Source organism: Musca autumnalis, unplaced genomic scaffold (genome assembly GCF_047663935.1).
Source record: "Musca autumnalis isolate F117 unplaced genomic scaffold, ASM4766393v1 scaffold_4, whole genome shotgun sequence".
Classification (NCBI taxonomy): domain Eukaryota; kingdom Metazoa; phylum Arthropoda; class Insecta; order Diptera; family Muscidae; genus Musca; species Musca autumnalis.
Genome location: NW_027411977.1, coordinates 233,358,331 through 233,378,293, shown reverse-complemented (window position 1 = coordinate 233,378,293; position 19,963 = coordinate 233,358,331). Strand labels below are relative to the sequence as shown.

Genomic DNA, 19,963 nt, shown 5'->3' with positions numbered 1-19,963 from the left:
TTTAATAGCCACAGGACCAACATTTTTTTAAGTATTTGGTTTTTTGAATATTGGTTATGAGGTTCAAAATACTGAGGTGTTATTATTGGTGAAATTGAAAACCGAATATTTTTGACACTCACTGTATGTATGTGGTTGACCACGTACACACTCAATTATATTTTCGTTATCCATCTGTAAAAAAAAGAAGACTTATTTGAAGAAAAGAAATTTTAATTTTACTTACCATTGATAATGTTTGTTGCTGGTGAATAATTTTAAAACAATACGGATTGTTAAAGTAAGAAATATTCAACTTTGATTTTTCAAACGCACAGCGTATTTGGCATGGTACAAATACACAGGTAGCCGCATCGGCAATTGTTGGTAACATAAGGTGTCAAAATTTGACATCAATTCAATGCAGTTGACACATTATGTTACCATCAGCTGGCATGATAATGCTACCTGTATTATTGTACCATGGTATTTGGGTAAAAGCCTCGACACATAAGCTCTGTTCCTTTACCTGCCTGAGGTTACCATTTTTAACCTGCAAAGCGTTCCTTTACTTTAGCACGCATACAATTTATATGAGACCAGTTCACCACTTTTACCATTTTTTGCCACTGTTACCATTTTTTAAAGTAAAGGAAAAGACCAATAAAAAGCATGGCATTATTGCTGAAGTCATATCTGATAAAAGACTAAAGACCAAGTTCGACCTAATAAAAAGATTTGAAAATCACATTTGAATTAGGTCGAACTTGGTCTTTAGTTATTTACCAGATATGACTTATGTCCAATTTACATTAGCAACTTTTTCGTCATTTAGAGCTGTTTCGTCATTTATTTGCTAAAACAGGCAACATTTTGCGTCATTTACCATACAAAATTAAATGACGATAGCTGCGTCATTTATGTCCAATTTACATTAGCAACTTTTTCGTCATTTAGAGCTGTTTCGTCATTTATTTGCTAAAACAGGCAACATTTTGCGTCATTTACCATACAAAATTAAATGACGATAGCTGCGTCATTTATGTCCAATTTACATTAGCAACTTTTTCGTCATTTAGAGCTGTTTCGTCCATGGTTTAATAATAAAGGTTAGCTAAAGCTTCCTGTCAATTTAAATTTTTTTCTTTCGACTGTTCGTAAAACGTCAAAACAATATACACAATCTTTGTATGTGTGTGTGATGTTTGAATAATATGCCAACAATTTTAAAAACAATCGAATTCAATGATTTTCAAAATTGTTTTTAGAGCATTTGTATGGAAGAAATCCTTCAGCTTATTACTGAAACAAACATTTTATCATATCCACAACTCGATTATGTGGAGAAACCTTAGCCCTTCATACATTTTTCGCGTTTTTTATACAATGCTCAAAATTGGTATTTTGTAAACAAACACACTTGTTGCCTTTTTGTTTACTAATTTTGAAGTTTTATGAATTCAGGAAAAACTAGGGTTCTATAGATTTTTTTCATTTAAATCTACCTCTTTACTTATACCATGGTTTCGTCATTTATTTGATAAAACAGGCAACATTTTGCGTCATTTACCATACAAAAAATAATGTCCAATTTATATTAGCAACGTTTTCGTCATTTAGAGCTGTTTCGTCATTTATTTGCTAAAACAGGCAACATTTTGCGTCATTTACCATACAAAATTATATGACGATAGCTGCTTCATTTATTCTAAACAACGCACGAAAACACCATACTATTATACGCAACCCTGCTTTTTCGTCATAAACTACCAAAAAACGCAACTGTTTTATGATGTCTTTGTTTGTTTGTGTGTGTTGTAGAAAAACAAAAATACTCAAACGATGACAAAGGTGAAAATAAATGGTTAAAAACTCTCAAAAATTATGTTTTTTTGTTTTTGGAATTAATTTAAGTTATTTGATACACGTTTGTGTTGTGAAATTCCTATTTTTCTGAATAAATATATTGTGTGCGTGTGTTTGTGTTATTGTATAAGTGTGTATGAGCGATTGTGTGCGTAAGATGTAGTTTACACTATCTATCAATGTCATACGACACGAAATAAAAAAATCCATATCTACCCACGCAGGCAATGTGGAGACTTAATTTTATTAAAGTAAATGGCGTAAGGAAAATCCCCAATATTGCACATATTAGCGACTATATAATGATGGAAAATTTCATGCCATATGACATTTACATATAGTGTAAACTACCCCTAAGCAAATGGCGCAAAAAACAGATGTAAATACACTTCATTTGATTCTAGGATTTCGTAAAACGAAATCACTTAATGTGCATATGTATGTAAATTGGACTTTAAGCAAGAATGCCACGTTTCTTATGTATCGAGGCCTTTACATTCATTGAAATATACATATGTATGTATCATGGCAGAACTACCAGGTAGTGGTATCACACCAGCTGATCGAATATGAAAAGTCAAACCCCTTTATAAAAAAATTATTTTTGTTGTAATTTCCCCAACAACATAAAGAAAGTTTGGACATAACATTTTCAAAATTTTACGATGCCACTACCTGGGTAATTGTGCCATGGTATGTATTTAACTTTTGTTTTGACACACACAACACGCAATTAATTGGGTAAGCCCCTAACAATCCTATTCATGTTAATCATTCGGTTTGTATCTCTCTGTACCATCGAAAAGAAGAAGACTCAAATAAAAATTTATTTCGTCGTTCGTTGTTTGGTAGCATAAATAGAATAATAAGAATAAATAATAATTAAATATATTTAAACAACGAAACAAAAAACTTCTAAATATAAAATAATAATTGTGTGGAAGATAGTGATGAAAGTTTGTGGAAAAACGGAGTGTGAGAGTCATGTGTAAACAAATAAACGATGAGACGTTAGTGATGTAGTTTTTTGCCTGGAAAGGTGGTTGTTGTTTTTATGTTGACGTGCTTAATTGATATCCCTTATCTAAAGGTAATTGCCTACGATTTGCATTTTGTTAATAGTGTTAATAGTTTTGCATATAGGTAACTAAAATGACGTATTTAAATATAACAATACCCGCAAACATCTGTTTTTTTCGAAGATGCTAGGGTTGGTGTGTTTGTTCTTATAGATATGGAACAAACAAATTGAACACTCTACTCTTACTAGCTGGCGGAAAAAATCTGATTTTTTTAATTGTACCGGCTTTCGGCCGGGGATTTAAAACTTTCTCTTATGGAAAGGAAGAAAATTTTTATACCCTACACTTATAAGTTTTTTTTTTGCCAAAAAGTCGCAGACCTATACTTATATACCAAAATGAATGCCTCGATGAGCTGAGTCGATCTGGGTATGTCCGTCCTTCTGTCCATCTAAACATTGTAATCTCGCTACAGGTTGATCGATCGTCACTAAATTTTGTGTGTTGATGAGAAGCCTATGAAGAAGCCTATTTGGTGATGGTCGGATAATATTCGGGGGTCGGAATGGGCAAAAACTTATTTGGAGAAAAGGTCAACGTTTTTTTTTTTTCAAAGCCACTATCTCTGCTTCTATACGGGGTATATCAAAGGCAAAACCTGGCAAGGAAAGTAGAAAATATCACCTCTACAACGATGTAAAGTAAGTTGTCGTAGGTGGTCAAACAACAAGGACATCGCAATAGTCGGCAATGCATCCCATTTTCCAATTTTTTTGTAGTCACGCTACAGGTCGCAATTTTGATCGGATAGTCACGAATTTTTTGGGAATTGATGCGGGTCCCACAGAGGAGAAGCCTATTATGTTTGGTGATAGTCGGATACTATTCAGGGGTCGGAATAAGCAAAAAGCTTATGTGGAGAAAAGTCAACGTTTTTTTCTTATGCGAATCTTCGCTTCTGGTAGGATTATTCCAAAAGGAAAGTCCGATGAAAAGATCTCCTTTATTTTGATGCAAAGTATGTTGGCGTAAGTGGGCAAACAACCGAAATATCGCAAAAGTCAGTAATATATCCAATATTTCCTTTTGTAATCACCCTACAGGTTGGAATTTTGATCGGATAGTCACGAAATTTAGGGGTAGATGAGGGCCCCACAGAGGAAGAAGCCTATTGATTTTGGTGATAGTCGTATAATATTTAGGGAAATCGACTCCAAATTGTCTGAAACGGATTTCGTCCAAACATACTTGGGATCTAAAACCATTATTTCGATGAGGCACATTTTGCCCGTATGAAAGTGTATATGCCCTCGATAGCATAAATGCTGAGGGTATAAAAAATTTCAGATTTTACCGACAGCGGGGTATTCAATTTGGCCTCGGATCGGGATGACATTTTTTTCACAGGTAGATTGTCGTCACCTGGATCACAAATAGTTTTACAATTTGTTGCGGAAGTCCATACTTCCCGAGATATGGGCCTTTGAAATTGCGAAAATTCCCTTGTTAAAGGCCAGGTACTTAGTGACAAATTTACAATTTAAGCAAGTAAGAACGGCGTTAAGTTCGGCCGGGCCGAACTTGTTATACCCTCCACCACCAGTTGTATTGAAGTAAAATGGAATAATTAGTTTCCTTTCGTGTATGAAGAAGACTTAATACTAAATTTCAGCAATTTCGGTAAAACAATGTGAGGCACCATTCAATGGGGGCTATTTCAAAACGTCGATCTATACCGAAAAATTTCTGACGGAAAGTTTTTAGGCTCAAAGAAGACTAAATACCAAATTTCCTATATTTCGGTAAGAGAAAACTAAAAAATACCGAAAATCAAGAAATAAGCTTCTATGGGGATATAGGAAGACGTGGACCTATACTGATAATACACTTCTGGAATATTTTATAACTCTTGGAAGACGAAATAACGAATTTCAGCCCTTTCGGTTGGATATTGACGTCACAATCTTCAGTATTACGGAAATCCGGAGGTACGGTTCTATGGGGGCTATATCGAAACGTGGACCTATACCGACGAACTTTAGTCAGAAATGGTGCAATATGAAAGCGTGGACCTGTACACACATATTTCTGGCGAACAGTTTTATATGACATTGAAGACTAAATACCAAATTTCAGCCATTTTGGTGGAATATTGAAGACACAACCTTCAAAATACAAAAATCGGGAGGTACTTTTCCATGGGGCTATATGAAGGCGTGGACCTATACCGACAAATTTAAAGGGGAAGTTTGAGTACCCCCCCACGAAGTCTAAATACCAAATTTCAGCCATTTCGGTGGAATATTGAGGCCACAACGTTCAAAATACCGAAAATCGGGGGCTATATGAAGGCATGGAGCGATATCGACAAAGTTCTGGGGGAAAGTTTAATACCACCAACGTAGACTAAGTACCAAATTTCAGCCATTTTGGTAGGATAATGAAGCTAAAACCTTCAAAATACCGAAAATCGGGAGGTACCATTATTTGGGGGCTATATGAAGGTGTGGACCGATACCGACAAAATTCTGGGGGAAAGTTTTGTACCCCCATAGAAGACTACGTACCAAATTTCAGCCATTTTGGTAGGATAATGAAGCTAAAACCTTAAAAACACCGAACATCGGGAGGTACCGTTCTATGGGGGCTATATCAAAACGTGGACCGATATATCCCATTTTCAATACTAACCATCCTGCAAGTAATAAAAACTTCTGTACCAAATTTTGACTCTCTATCTTTAAAATTGCGAGCTGTATCTTGATTTCAACAGACAGACAGACGGACGGACGGGCAGACGGACATGGTCAAATCGACATAGAATTTTATGCTGATCAATAGTATATATACTTTATAGGGCCTCCGACGAATATTTCGATGTGTTACAAACGGAATGACAAATTTAATTATACCCTCCATATGGTGGAGGGTATAAAAATATTTTGTTCCCGTGCCCGAAATTAGCTCCTGTCCATAGGAGAAAGTCTCAAATATCCGGCCGAAGGCCGTCTATTTAAGGAAAATTTTCATTTTAAAGAAAATGTTGTTTACTTAGTGCGAAAACTCGACTTGTTCCCCAATTTGTTCCGAAATTTCGAAAATAGTCCGTATGTTCTTCACAACAATGTATATTTTTTAAGGTGGAAGTCCATACTTTAGTTTGGCTCCAAACGAGAAAAGTTCCCTAAAGACGATAAATACTTCAAATTCTTAGTCGGACGTACCAGTAATTGAATCCTCCAATGCCTTTATAAATGTACCTGAACGAAGTCCGAACTGGAACAGACCGTGCAACAGAGTTATTATGGGTAGCAAGAGATAAGGAAGCACAATTTACGTCGGTTCCTATCGTTCAAAATATGCTCTTAGTAATTCTATAGCTTCCCCTCTTCAGTATATTTGTTGAAGGTACTCAACTTCCGAAAGACGTTTTGTGTACTGTCCTAAATATTGTGGACAGCTTAATTGTTGGGCCGTCAGGAAGGATGCACTAGGGTACCTGTATAAAGTTTCTACAACAACAAACTATATTACAACAAAATGTTCTAAGGAAATCTTACTGGACAGAAAAAATAACAAGCTTTTTTTTTTAAATTATTTTTTTTATTTTTGCAAGTTATTTTTTAAAAATCCAAAATTTCAAAAATGAATGCAACCTTCAATACTTTTCTTCCACAACACACTTTCTTTTTATCTCCTATTCGCATCTATTTGCATTATTTATTGAACATTGACATTGTTTTGTTTTATTATTTGCATTATCACTTGAAACGATCCGCTATAAGCCAGTTTTCGAAGAGAGTATATATTTAGTATTTATTTACGATTCTAATAATTTCCATCGAGGTTATCACCAGTGTCGTTGTCTGGCCACAGAAGAAGAATACCTGAGCAAATACTCGTATGCTGTTTCAAAATTAAAACCAATGTCTAATTAAGAAGCCTCAGACAATGAGACATATTCCGGTTTTAAAAGATAAATAAGAAGTCTTAGCTTAACAGACATTTTTGAATTAGAAATAGACGAAGAAATTTTTTAAAACTTGTTTGTAAATGTAAAATAACGGAATCTCTTCAGGCAGTGCTAAATTAAAATTAGGAATTTTCTAAAGAAATCTTTCGTTCAGCTAGGGATGAATTGAAAATTTCCTAAGGAAATTCTTATTTTGCCGGGCAGAATTGAAAATTTCCTATGGAAATTCTTATTCAGCCAGGCTGAATTGCAAATTTCCTATGGAAAATCTTATTCAGCCAGGCTGAATTGCAAATTTCCTATGGAAATTCTTATTCAGCCTGGCTGAATTGCAAATTTCCTATGGAAATTCTTATTCAGCCTGGCTGAATTGCAAATTTCCTATGGAAATTCTTATTCAGCCTGGCTGAATTGCAAATTTCCTATGGAAATTCTTATTCAGCCTGGCTGAATTGCAAATTTCCTATGGAAATTCTTATTCAGCCAGGCTGAATTGCAAATTTCCTATGGAAATTCTTATTCAGCCAGGCTGAATGGAAAATTTCCTATGGAAATTCCTATTCAGCCAGGCTGAATTGAAAATTTCCTATGGAAATTCCTATTCAGCCAGGCTGAATTGAAAATTTCCTATGGAAATTCCTATTCAGCCAGGCTGAATTGAAAATTTCCTATGGAAATTCTTATTCAGCCAGGCTGAATTGAAAATTTCCTATGGAAATTCTTATTCAGCCAGGCTGAATTGAAAATTTCCTATGGAAATTCTTATTCAGCCAGGCTGAATTGAAAATTTCCTATGGAAATTCTTATTCAGCCAGGCTGAATTGAAAATTTCCTATGGAAATTCTTATTCAGCCAGGCTGAATTGAAAATTTCCTATGGAAATTCTTATTCAGCCAGGCTGAATTGAAAATTTCCTATGGAAATTCTTATTCAGCCAGGCTGAATTGAAAATTTCCTATGGAAATTCTTATTCAGCCAGGCTGAATTGAAAATTTCCTATGGAAATTCTTATTCAGCCAGGCTGAATTGAAAATTTCCTATGGAAATTCTTATTCAGCCAGGCTGAATTGAAAATTTCCTATGGAAATTCTTATTCAGCAAGGCTGAATTGAAAATTTCCTATGGAAATTCTTATTCAGCCAGGCTGAATTGAAAATTTCCTATGGAAATTCTTATTCAGCCAGGCTGAATTGAAAATTTCCTATGGAAATTCTTATTCAGCCAGGCTGAATTGAAAATTTCCTATGGAAATTCTTATTCAGCCGAGCTGAATTGAAAATTTCCTTTGGAAATTCTTATTCAGCCAGGTTGAATTGAAAATTTCCTATGGAAATTCTTATTCAGCCGAGCTGAATTGCAAATTTCCTATGGAAATTCTTATTCAGCCAAGCTGAATCGAAAATTTCCTAAAGAAATCTTCGTTCAGCCATTCTGAACTGACAATTTTCTAGGTTATATTTTCCATGTGCGAATAAAACTTTTAATTGACCTTGGAGCACTTTGTAGCACCAGACACATACTTCCCGATTCCGAACGTATGACGTCCATATGTACATATGTAACTATTGCTAATCATTTTTCTTATCTCTTTGAAAAGTGCATCAAATGTGCCTATGTTATTGCTTAGAATGAATACCTTGCGGCTTTCGGGTAGAGTGCATACAAAGAACAACAACAACAGCAACATTTGCAATAACAACAATACCAACAAAGCATTATCATTCATTAATCGATGCACATCGACGCTGCCGCCGACAACGACCACGATGCTCTAGAACTCAATGTGAGTATCAGTGATATTAGCTCTGGTACACCGAGGGTAGGCTAGCGGATCGGGTTTTTGTTGAAATCACTTAAGTCTTGGCTGGCCAACGAGGCGCATTCAAAATACAAGTCGTCGGATAGCATTGTTGTTATTTTTAATTGTTACAAAAAAGCAACAAAAACAAAGTCGTAAATTGCCATTAAAAAAATATTGAAATTTTTACGAAGTTTTTGGTTTCGTTGTGAACGCGAAGAAAGTAAAAATCTTTCAAAACGGGTCAAATTTTAAGTATTTTATTTCAACCCGCAGCATTTACCGGTGTTAATCTTACAAAACGGCTAATACCGGCATTAAACGAACATCCTTACGCTACGCTGTTGGATTGGTTTTTATACCCCCCTTCCAAAGAAAAACATCAAGCAAAAATATTTATCAACCATCCCCCGCCCCAAATACCACCTTCCGCCACCAACATGCCCCACAACAATGACCAAGATGATGAGGTTTTAATAGCCCATCCCTGCTATCGTGTTCGTACAACTTCTTCCAACTCTGTGTGTCCTGCCTATTGTGATTGTGAATTTCCCAAATCCACCATTGTGGCCGGTTATAAGGGACATGTTCCGGATTTGATCAAATGTCGTTGTGGTGAAGATGATCCTGCCTACCATTGTATCAAATGGCATTGGTACAAATGTCCAGAATCAGATATCAATTTGGATGGACCAAATGTAACATTCCATCCCACCTATTCACAGGGAACTGCAATTGTAAGGGGTGATCAACCTTTGGCTGCCGGTATGATGCATTTTTGGGAAATGAGAATTCTCACAGCATTGTCAGGAACAGATGTGGTAAGTAATTTTGGACATTTTTTAATTAAAAAAAAACAATTCAGCTTAGAAATTTTCTTAATGAAAATCCTATTTAGCCGGGCTGAATAGAAATTTTCATAAAGAAAATCCAATTTAGCCGGGCTGAATAGAAATTTTCATAATGAAAATCCTATTCAGGCGGGCTGAATAGACATTTTCTTAATGAAAATCCTATTCAGGCGGGCTGAATAGACATTTTCTAAATGAAAATCCTATTCAGCCCGGCTGAATAGAAATTTTCTTAATGAAAATCCTATTCAGGCGGGTTGAATAGAAATGTTCTTGATGAAAATCCTATTCAGGCGGGTTGAATAGAAATGTTCTTGATGAAAATCCTATTCAGGCTGGCTGAATGACATTTTCTTAATGAAAATCCTATTCAGGCGGGCTGAATAGAAATTTTCTTAATGAAAATCCTATTCAGACCGGCTGAATAGAAATTTTCGTATATTCAGCCCGGCTGAATAAAAATTTTCATAATAAAAATCGTATTCAGCCGGGCTGAATAGAAATTTTCATAATGAAAACCCTAATCAGCCAGGCTGAATAGAAATTTTCTTAATGAAAATCCTATTCACGCTGGCTGAAAGTCAGTTTCCGTTAGGAAATTATGAAAACTTCTATTCAGCCAAGCAGAATTGTGTTTTCAGTATTTATACTTCGACTGTTAGTTAAATAAAATACAAAAACAACTTTTATCTAAATCACTCATTGCAAAACAAACACTGTACATTTTATAAGTAAACACATAGTATTCACAACGTTTGTTTATTTGTTTGCTAATTTCAAAAGATAACAAAAACAACCGTTTCTTGTTTACAGTGTTTTGTATACATGCCAGTTGTCAGAATCGATCGTTTTCTTGGTGGATTTAAGATTTTGTTATAAATAAAACAATATTTAGCTTAGCTGAATTTCGTTGTTTCCATTGGGAACAATAGTTGGCTTCAGTAATGATTTTTTTCATTGGAAACTATATTCAGCTATGCTGAATTGTAGATTTCCTATAGAAAACTATATTCAGCTATGCTGAATTGTAGTTTTCCTATAGAAAACTATATTCAGCTAAGCTGAATTGTAGTTATCCTATAGAAAACTATATTCAGCTTAGCTGAATTGTGGTTTTTCTATAGAAAAATATATTAAGCTTAGCTGAATTGTAGTTTTCCTATAGAAAACTATATTCAGCTAAGCTGAATTGTAGTTTTCCTATAGAAAACTATATTCAGCTAAGCTGAATTGTAGTTTTCCTATAGAAAACTATATTCAGCTTAGCTGAATTGTAGTTTCCCTATAGAAAACTATATTCAGCTTAGCTGAATTGTAGTTTTCCTATAGAAAACTATATTCAGCTTAGCTGAATTGTAGTTTTCCTATAGAAAACTATATTCAGCTTAGATGCATTTTAGCTTTCTTAATGAAAACTCACTTTTTGTCTACATTTGATTGACTTGTCTGTCTTTTGTGAATTTCCATGATTCACTTTTTATTAATTGTTCCCGCTGTGCTGCTCTCTCCATCCAATATGTATGACAATTAATTTATGACAACCAAATGGCCCATATTCGCATTTGTATTTCATGATTTTTTCTAGAGCATGTAAGAAAATGTATTTCCTACGATTCGGTGGATTTCCTTATCATATTTGTTTGCCATTCGCACACACACACAAATAGCTCGAATGATTACAAATAAAATCAAATTGAAAACAATTACAATCTGGTTTCTAGGTTCATTCCAAGCAGCCTAAGCCTAATGAAGGCCTTTGCCTTCATTTTCCGAAATATGGTTACGTTGCTAAGTGTGTCTCTTTTCTAAATCGTTGACTTTCATTGTTAAAATTCAAGCATCACAGCAGCTGTTGCTGCTGCAAATATGAACTCATCTTTAAAGTGCCCATTGACTTCAAGCTTCACAGAGCGGTAACAGATAAGAATTCCCACATGGTATGGAATTTGTATTGTCCAGTTTTTATTATTGTTTTTATTGCCTGAAACAACAACAATTAATTGTCATAGACAATTGATTTTGTTTGGGATTTAATAACCTTGAAGTGAAAGGTATCTTGAAGTTAGTAACCTCCAGCGGAATAGAATTTTTTAACAAAAAAAAAAAAAAAAATAAAATCTATCGCAAGAAATTTTGTTATTCAGCCTGACTGAATAAGAATTTCCATAGGACATTTTCAATTCAGCCTGGCTAAATAACAATTTCTATAGGAAATTTGCAATTCAGCCTGACTGAATAAGAATTTCCATAAGACATTTTCAATTCAGCCTAGCTGAATAAGAATTTCCATTGGAAATTTTCAATTCAGCCTGGCTGAATAAGAATTTCCATAGGAAATTTTCAATTTCAGCCTGGCTGAATAAGAATATCCATAGGAAATTTTCAATTTCAGCCTGGCTGAATAAGAATTTCCATAGGAAATTTTCAATTTCAGTCTGGCTGAATAAGAATTTCAATAGGAAATTTGCAATTCAGCCTGGCTGAATAACAATTTCCATGGGAAATTTTCAATTCAGCCTGGCTGAATAACAATTTCCATGGGAAATTTTCAATTCCTAGGAAATTTTCAATTCAGCCTAGCTGAATAAAAATTTCCATGGGAAATTTTCAATTCTCCCTGGCTAAATAACAATTTCCATTGGACAAAAAATATTTCGTGGGAAAGTTTTTAATTCAGCCTGGCTGAATAAGAATTTCCGTGGGAAGTTTTCAATTCAGCCTGGCTGAATAAGAATTTCCATGGGAAATTTTCATTTCAGCCTGGTTAAATAAGAATTTCCATGAGAAATTTTCAATTCAGCCTGGCTGAATTACAATTTCCTTAGGAAATTTGCAATTCAGCTTGGCTCAATTATAATTTCCATAGGCTGAATTTCAAATTCAATATGAAATATGCAATTCCCTAGTAAATTTGCAATTCAGCCACTACTAAATACCCATCGCACTATTTTTCATTCAACAAAATAAAATGTTATTTACGGCCATCTCATCATGCCAATTAAATTCATGAAATTTTTGTAAATAGTTCACACCGCCATTTAACGTGACTCGTAATGACGTGTAAGGCGACATACATTTATTGTGAGACTCTGATATCTTTAACAAATTGTGCCAAATATTTTGATTAAGCGCCAGAGAATTTCAGTCTCGCTGGCGCCGCCTGGGAAGCGAATAAAAACCAAAACAAAAACGAGAAATAAATCTAAATAACAAGTCGGATGACATCATACACTGCTTGCGGAGCGTGCCGCTTAAAATAGTTTTAATAAATTTAGAAATTTTAAATTTATTTTTAATTAATGAGTCGTAGAAATGGAAATTGCTTTTGACGCAGCAATGTTTTACATAAATAATTTTGAATATTGTTATATTAATTTCGCTGAAATTTGAGCAGCTCATCATTCATGCATATGTTATGAATGGGGGGATTCCATTAAGCTTAGCCACCACTTAACCGATATTCACTACCTATGAAAACAAAACAAAAGCGACAGCCGGCATTCACTTGAAGCGATCACTCGATGGTTGCGTGCTCCCGACTTGTAATACGAGTACACTGGACGTAATTGTGGCTGTCAGTTACTACTGTTGTTGTTGTTGTCACGGTGTACCTATGAGGGTTTGCAGTTGTTGGCCAAAGTCATGTACAACAATAAAAATAAAATCACAGTAATTGTTCTTTTATTTATGAATGTGTCAAATCTGTGGATATGCACTTTGTGTAAGGGGGAAGGTAGAGGTTTTCGATATAAGTCACACAGTAATCTCGGAACTTAGGTATTATTCATTATTTTTGCATTTTGTAACCGGTGAAGCATGTCCGTAGCAAAATATGCAAATTTCCAAGGGATCTGGCAAACAAATGTTTTATTCAGCCAAGCTGAATCGCAAATTTCTCAATGAAATCTTCATTCAGCCAAGCTGAATTGAAAATTTCCTATAAAAATTCTTATTCAGCCAGGCTGAATTGAAAATTTCCTATAAAAATTCTTATTCAGCCAGGCTAAATTGAAAATTTCCTATACAAATTTTTATTCAGCCAAGCTGAATTGAAAATTTCCTATGGAAATTCTTATTCAGCCAGGCTAAATTGAAAATTTCCTATGGAAATTCTTATTCAGCCAGACTGAATTGAACATTTCCTAAGGAAATTCTTATTCAGCCAGGCTGAATTGAACATTTCCTATGGAAATTCTAATTCAGCCAGGCTGAATTGAACATTTCCTATGGAAATTCTTATTCAGCCAGGCTGAATTGAACATTTCCTATGGAAATTCTTATTCCGCCAGGCTGAATTGAACATTTCCTATGGAAATTCTTATTCAGCCAGGCTGAATTGAACATTTCCTATGGAAATTCTTATTCAGCCAGGCTGAATTGAACATTTCCTATGGAAATTCTTATTCAGCCAGGCTGAATTGAACATTATTCAGCCAGGCTGAATTGAAAATTTCCTATGGAAATTCTTATTCAGCCAGGCTGAATTGAAAATTTCCTATGGAAATTCTTATTCAGCCAGGCTGAATTAAAAATTTCCTATGGAAATTCTTATTCAGCCAGGCTGAATTAAAAATTTCCTATGGAAATTCTTATTCAGCCAGGCTGAATTAAAAATTTCCTATGGAAATTCTTATTCAGCCAGGCTGAATTGAAAATTTCCTAGGGAAATTCTTATTCAGCCAGGCTGAATTGAAAATGTCCTAGGGAAATTCTTATTCAGCCAGGCTGAATTGAAAATTTCCTATGGAAATTCTTATTCAGCCAGGCTGAATTGAAAATTTCCTATGGAAATTCTTATTCAGCCAGGCTGAATTGCAAATTTCCTATGGAAATTCTTATTCAGCCCGGCTGAATTGCAAATTTCCTATGGAAATTCTTATTCAGCCAGGCTGAATTGCAAATTTCCTATGGAAATTCTTATTCAGCCAGGCTGAATTGCAAATTTCCTATGGAAATTCTTATTCAGCCAGGCTGAATTGCAAATTTCCTATGGAAATTCTTATTCAGCCAGGCTGAATTGCAAATTTCCTATGGAAATTCTTATTCAGCCAGGCTGAATTGCAAATTTCCTATGGAAATTCTTATTCAGCCAGGCTGAATTGCAAATTTCCTATGGAAATTCTTATTCAGCCAGGCTGAATTGCAAATTTCCTATGGAAATTCTTATTCAGCCAGGCTGAATTGCAAATTTCCTATGGAAATTCTTATTCAGCCAGGCTGAATTGCAAATTTCCTATGGAAATTCTTATTCAGCCAGGCTGAATTGCAAATTTCCTATGGAAATTCTTATTCAGCCAGGCTGAATTGCAAATTTCCTATGGAAATTCTTATTCAGCCAGGCTGAATTGCAAATTTCCTATGGAAATTCTTATTCAGCCAGGCTGAATTGCAAATTTCCTATGGAAATTCTTATTCAGCCAGGCTGAATTGCAAATTTCCTATGGAAATTCTTATTCAGCCAGGCTGAATTGCAAATTTCCTATGGAAATTCTTATTCAGCCAGGCTGAATTGCAAATTTCCTATGGAAATTCTTATTCAGCCAGGCTGAATTGCAAATTTCCTATGGAAATTCTTATTCAGCCAGGCTGAATTGCAAATTTACTATGGAAATTCTTATTCAGCCAGGCTGAATTGCAAATTTACTATGGAAATTCTTATTCAGCCAGGCTGAATTGAAAATTTCCTATGAAAATTCTTATTCAGCCAGGCTGAATTGAAAATTTCCTATGGAAATTCTTATTCAGCCAGGCTGAATTGCAAATTTCCTATGGAAATTCTTATTCAGCCAGGCTGAATTGCAAATTTCCTATGGAAATTCTTATTCAGCCAGGCTGAATTGCAAATTTCCTATGGAAATTCTTATTCAGCCAGGCTGAATTAAAAATTTCCTATGGAAATTCTTATTCAGCCAGGCTGAATTAAAAATTTCCTATGGAAATTCTTATTCAGCCAGGCTGAATTAAAAATTTCCTATGGAAATTCTTATTCAGCCAGACTGAATTAAAAATTTCCTATGGAAATTCTTATTCAGCCAGGCTGAATTAAAAATTTCCTATGGAAATTCTTATTCAGCCAGGCTGAATTAAAAATTTCCTATGGAAATTCTTATTCAGCCAGGCTGAATTAAAAATTTCCTATGGAAATTCTTATTCAGCCAGGCTGAATTAAAAATTTCCTATGGAAATTCTTATTCAGCCAGGCTGAATTAAAAATTTCCTATGGAAATTCTTATTCAGCCAGGCTGAATTAAAAATTTCCTATGGAAATTCTTATTCAGCCAGGCTGAATTGAAAATTTCCAATGGAAATTCTTATTCAGCCAGGCTGAATTGAAAATTTCCTATGGAAATTCTTATTCAGCCAGGCTGAATTGAAAATTTCCTATGGAAATTCTTATTCAGCCAGGCTGAATTGAAAATTTCCTATGGAAATTCTTATTCAGCCAGGCTGAATTGAAAATTTCCTATGGAAATTCTTATTCAGCCAGGCTGAATTGAAAATTTCCTATGGAAATTCTTATTCAGCCAGGCTGAATTGAAAATTTCCTATGGAAATTCTTATTCAGCCAGGCTGAATTGAAAATTTCCTATGGAAATTCTTATTCAGCCAGGCTGAATTGAAAATTTCCTATGGAAATTCTTATTCAGCCAGGCTGAATTGAAAATTTCCTATGGAAATTCTTATTCAGCCACACTGAACTGAAAATTTCATATGGAAATTCTTATTCAGCTAGGCTGAAGTGAAAATTTCTTATGGAAATTCTTATTCAGCCAGGCTGAATTGAAAATTTCTTATGGAAATTTTTATTCAGCCAGGCTGAATTGAAAATTTCCTATTCTTATTTAGCAAGGCTGAATTTAAAAATTTCCTATGGAAATTGTTATTCAGCCAGGCTGAATTGAAAATTTCCTATGGAAATTGTTATTCAGCCAGGCTGAAATGGAAATTTCCCATGGAAATTCTTATTCAGCCAGGCTGAATTGAAAATTTCCTATGGAAATTCTTATTCAGCCAGGCTGAATTGAAAATTTCCTATGGAAATTCTTACTTAGCCGGGCCGAATTGAAAAAAAAACCTTGCTGAATTTGATTTTTTTACAAAATTTTTCTTGCATTTAGAATTAATTACATAATAATTTTCTATTTTTTTCTTTGCCAGATGTTTGGTGTGGGCACGGATAAAGTCGATTTAGCCCAGTTCAAATTCCACTTCGTTTCGGCATTGGGTACAAATGCCCAATCATGGGGTTTCTCCTATGAAGGCAAAGTCCATCACAATGGCCACCAAGTGCCTTATGGCCAAAAATTCTCCCAAGGCTGTATAGTGGGTGTTTTGCTGGATCGAACACGAGGTCAATTGGAATTCTTTTTGAATCGTCGTTCGCTTGGTGTAGCCTACAATAACATTCCCACTGATCCCAGTGTTAAAATATATCCCATGATCTGCTCCACAGCTGCCAAATCTGCTATACGTCTCATCAATGCCACCTACCAACTAGAATGCCTGCAATTGAGAGCTTTTAGAGCGGTTTCCAAACAACCTAAAGCCATGGAGGAGCTGCGTCAACTGCCGGGCTTAAAGACCATTATGAATGATTATTGGTTTTTGGCACCACCAGTACGCTATTCCCAACAAAGCAAAGAGTCTGAATTTGATATCCTTGATGAGGCAGTGCTGTCGAAAAATCGGCGGGGTCGTAAACAAAAATATAAAGGTAAGGGTTTGAGGTTAGGTTTTGTAATAAGCTCTATTTAATGAAGTTTTTTACTTTTCCAGATGATGATGTTGATGTCGATGATCTCTACAGTAATGCCCATAAGATTGCTCTGCATCACCGTGCTGAAAGTGATGATGACACAGCCTTGAATGAATATTTCGATGAGTATTTCCATTACCTTTTCTAAGCCAAAAAGTGAGATGACTGTGACTCTGCAACTACAGCACCAGTGCACGCAAGAATTGTGATAATATTTTCAACATATTTTTACTTCTGTGACATTGTTGTATGATTTGTAGATAGGTTTGTAGACCAAAACCCCTTTTAGTTTGAATTGTGTTCATTTAGTTTGATAATTGAAGAATTTGCTTTTAGTCATAATCGATAAGTCATTGTTAAGATTTTTTTCATTCACTTAGTCTTAAGATGTTTTGTGTTTAAATAAAAGAAGAAAAAAAAAACATAAAGGTCTGGTGGCGTAGTTGGCAATGATCAGTTGTCGGTTAAAAGTGAGATAGATGTTGATGAACTAAATGATTTTTTTGTTCAGTCGGGGTCTGTACCACTTTTTGATGCAGTAGATTTGTCTGGTTATGACGGCGAACACTCTTTCTTTTGACTGAATTTTTTTATGTAGGTATTGATGGCATACCAATTAAATTGTTAAAATTAATTTTCCCGTATATTTCCAATTTACTTCTTCATTTCCATTAAAAATATGCGGCCGATAAGTATACTTCCTTCACTCTCCAAAGTATGTGAACATCTTATGAAAGTACAAATTTTGAGGTTTATTGATGATCAGAGGTTGCTCAATCAATTTCAACATGGTTTCAGATGTGGCCATAGTATGGTGTCTCACTTGTTGTTGTTGTTTTCATTCGATTCCTTAAATATTATTGTTGATCTCTGCTTTGTAAACTTTGTTAAACATTAGTTTTAAATTGTATATGAAATTTAGATAACGGTTATGGAATAATCAGCAAAAAATTTTAGTATTTAATGGTAATGCAATTTATGGTCTGAAAGACTTTTCGCATTCCAATGTATGAATTATAAATAAATAAATAAATAAAATCAAATATGTGAGTTTTTTCTTTCAATGGAAATATTCAGCCAGACTGAATAGAGGGTTTCCTAACGAAAAACCCTTTTCTGCCAGGCTGAATAGAGGGTTTCCTAACGTGAAACCCTATTGAGTTAGGCTGAATAGAGGGCATCCTAACGAAAAACCCTATTCGGTCAGGCTGAATAGAGGGTTTACTAACGAAAAACCCTATTCAGCCAGGCTGAATAGAGGGTTTACTAACGAAAAACCCTATTCAGCCAGGCTGAATAGAGGGTTTACTAACGAAAAACCCTATTCAGCCAGGCTGAATAGAGGGTTTACTAACGAAAAACCCTATTCAGCCAGGCTGAATAGAGGGTTTACTAACGAAAAACCCTATTCAGCCAGGCTGAATAGAGGGTTTACTAACGAAAAACCCTATTCAGCCAGGCTGAATAGAGGGTTTCCTAACGAAAAACCCTATTCAGCCAGGCTGAATGGAGGGTTTCCTAACGAAAAACCCTATTCAGCCAGGCTGAATGGAGGGTTTCCTAACGAAAAACCCTATTCAGCCAGGCTGAATGGAGGGTTTCCTAAAGAAAAACCCTATTCAGCCAGGCTGAATGGAGGGTTTCCTAACGAAAACCCCTATTCAGCCAGGCTGAATAGTGGGTTTCCTAACGAAAACCCCTATTCAGCCAGGCTGAATAGTGGGTTTCCTAATGAAAAACCCTATTCAGCCAGGCTGGGGTTTCCTAAGGAAAAACACTATTCAGCCAGGCTGAATAGAGGGTTTACTAAAGAAAAACCCTATTCAGCCAGGCTGAATAGAGGGTTTACTAACGAATAACCCTATTCAGCCAGGCTGAATAGAGGGTTTCCTAATGAAAAACCCTATTCAGCCAGGCTGAATAGAGGCTTTCCTAAAGAAAAACCCTATTCAGCCAGGCTGAATAGAGGGTTTACTAACGAATAACCCTATTCAGCCAGGCTAAATAGAGGTATTCCTAACAAAAACCCCTATTCAGCCAGGCTGAATAGAGGGTTTACTAATGAAAAACCCTATTCAGCCAGGCTGAATAGAGGGTTTACTAATGAAAAACCCTATTCAGACAGGCTGAATAGAGGGTTTACTAATGAAAAACCCTATTCAGCCAGGCTGAATAGAGGGTTTACTAATGAAAAACCCTATTCAGCCAGGCTGAATAGAGGGTTTACTAATGAAAAACCCTATTCAGCCAGGCTGAATAGAGGTTTTACTAACGAAAAACCCTATTCAGCCAGGCTGAATAGAGGGTTTACTAACGAAAAACCCTATTCAGCCAGGCTGAATAGAGGGTTTACTAACGAAAAACCCTATTCAGCCAGGCTGAATAGAGGGTTTACTAACGAAAAACCCTATTCAGCCAGGCTGAATGGAGGGTTTCCTAACGAAAAACCCTATTCAGCCAGTCTGAATGGAGGGTTTACTAACGAAAAACCCTATTCAGCCAGGCTGAATAGAGGGTTTACTAACGAAAAACCCTATTCAGCCAGGCTGAATAGAGGGTTTACTAACGAAAAACCCTATTCAGCCAGGCTGAATAGAGGGTTTACTAACGAAAAACCCTATTCAGCCAGGCTGAATAGAGGGTTTACTAACGAAAAACCCTATTCAGCCAGGCTGAATGGAGGGTTTCCTAACGAAAAACCCTATTCAGCCAGGCTGA

The 19,963-nt window shown here is 35.4% G+C and overlaps 1 protein-coding gene across 4 annotated transcripts; it reads left to right on the top strand.

Annotated features, from left to right (window-relative positions):
* The first annotated feature begins 2,627 nt into the window (after window positions 1–2,627).
* On the top strand, window positions 2,628–17,673 carry LOC141404031 (SPRY domain-containing SOCS box protein 3). 4 transcript variants are annotated; one of them, XM_073987245.1, is made up of 5 exons: window positions 2,640–2,935; window positions 8,438–8,623; window positions 8,915–9,459; window positions 16,648–17,203; window positions 17,266–17,673. In XM_073987245.1, exons 3-5 carry the CDS (start codon window positions 9,079–9,081, stop codon window positions 17,391–17,393), a joined length of 1,065 nt encoding a protein of 354 aa, XP_073843346.1. In that variant the 5' UTR covers window positions 2,640–2,935; window positions 8,438–8,623; window positions 8,915–9,078; the 3' UTR covers window positions 17,394–17,673. The 4 variants fall into 4 exon arrangements, with proteins under 4 accessions (XP_073843343.1, XP_073843344.1, XP_073843346.1 ...); XM_073987242.1 differs by lacking the exon at window positions 8,438–8,623 and having other exon boundaries at window positions 2,628–2,935; XM_073987243.1 differs by lacking the exon at window positions 8,438–8,623 and having other exon boundaries at window positions 2,630–2,693.
* The last annotated feature ends 2,290 nt before the right edge of the window (window positions 17,674–19,963 follow it).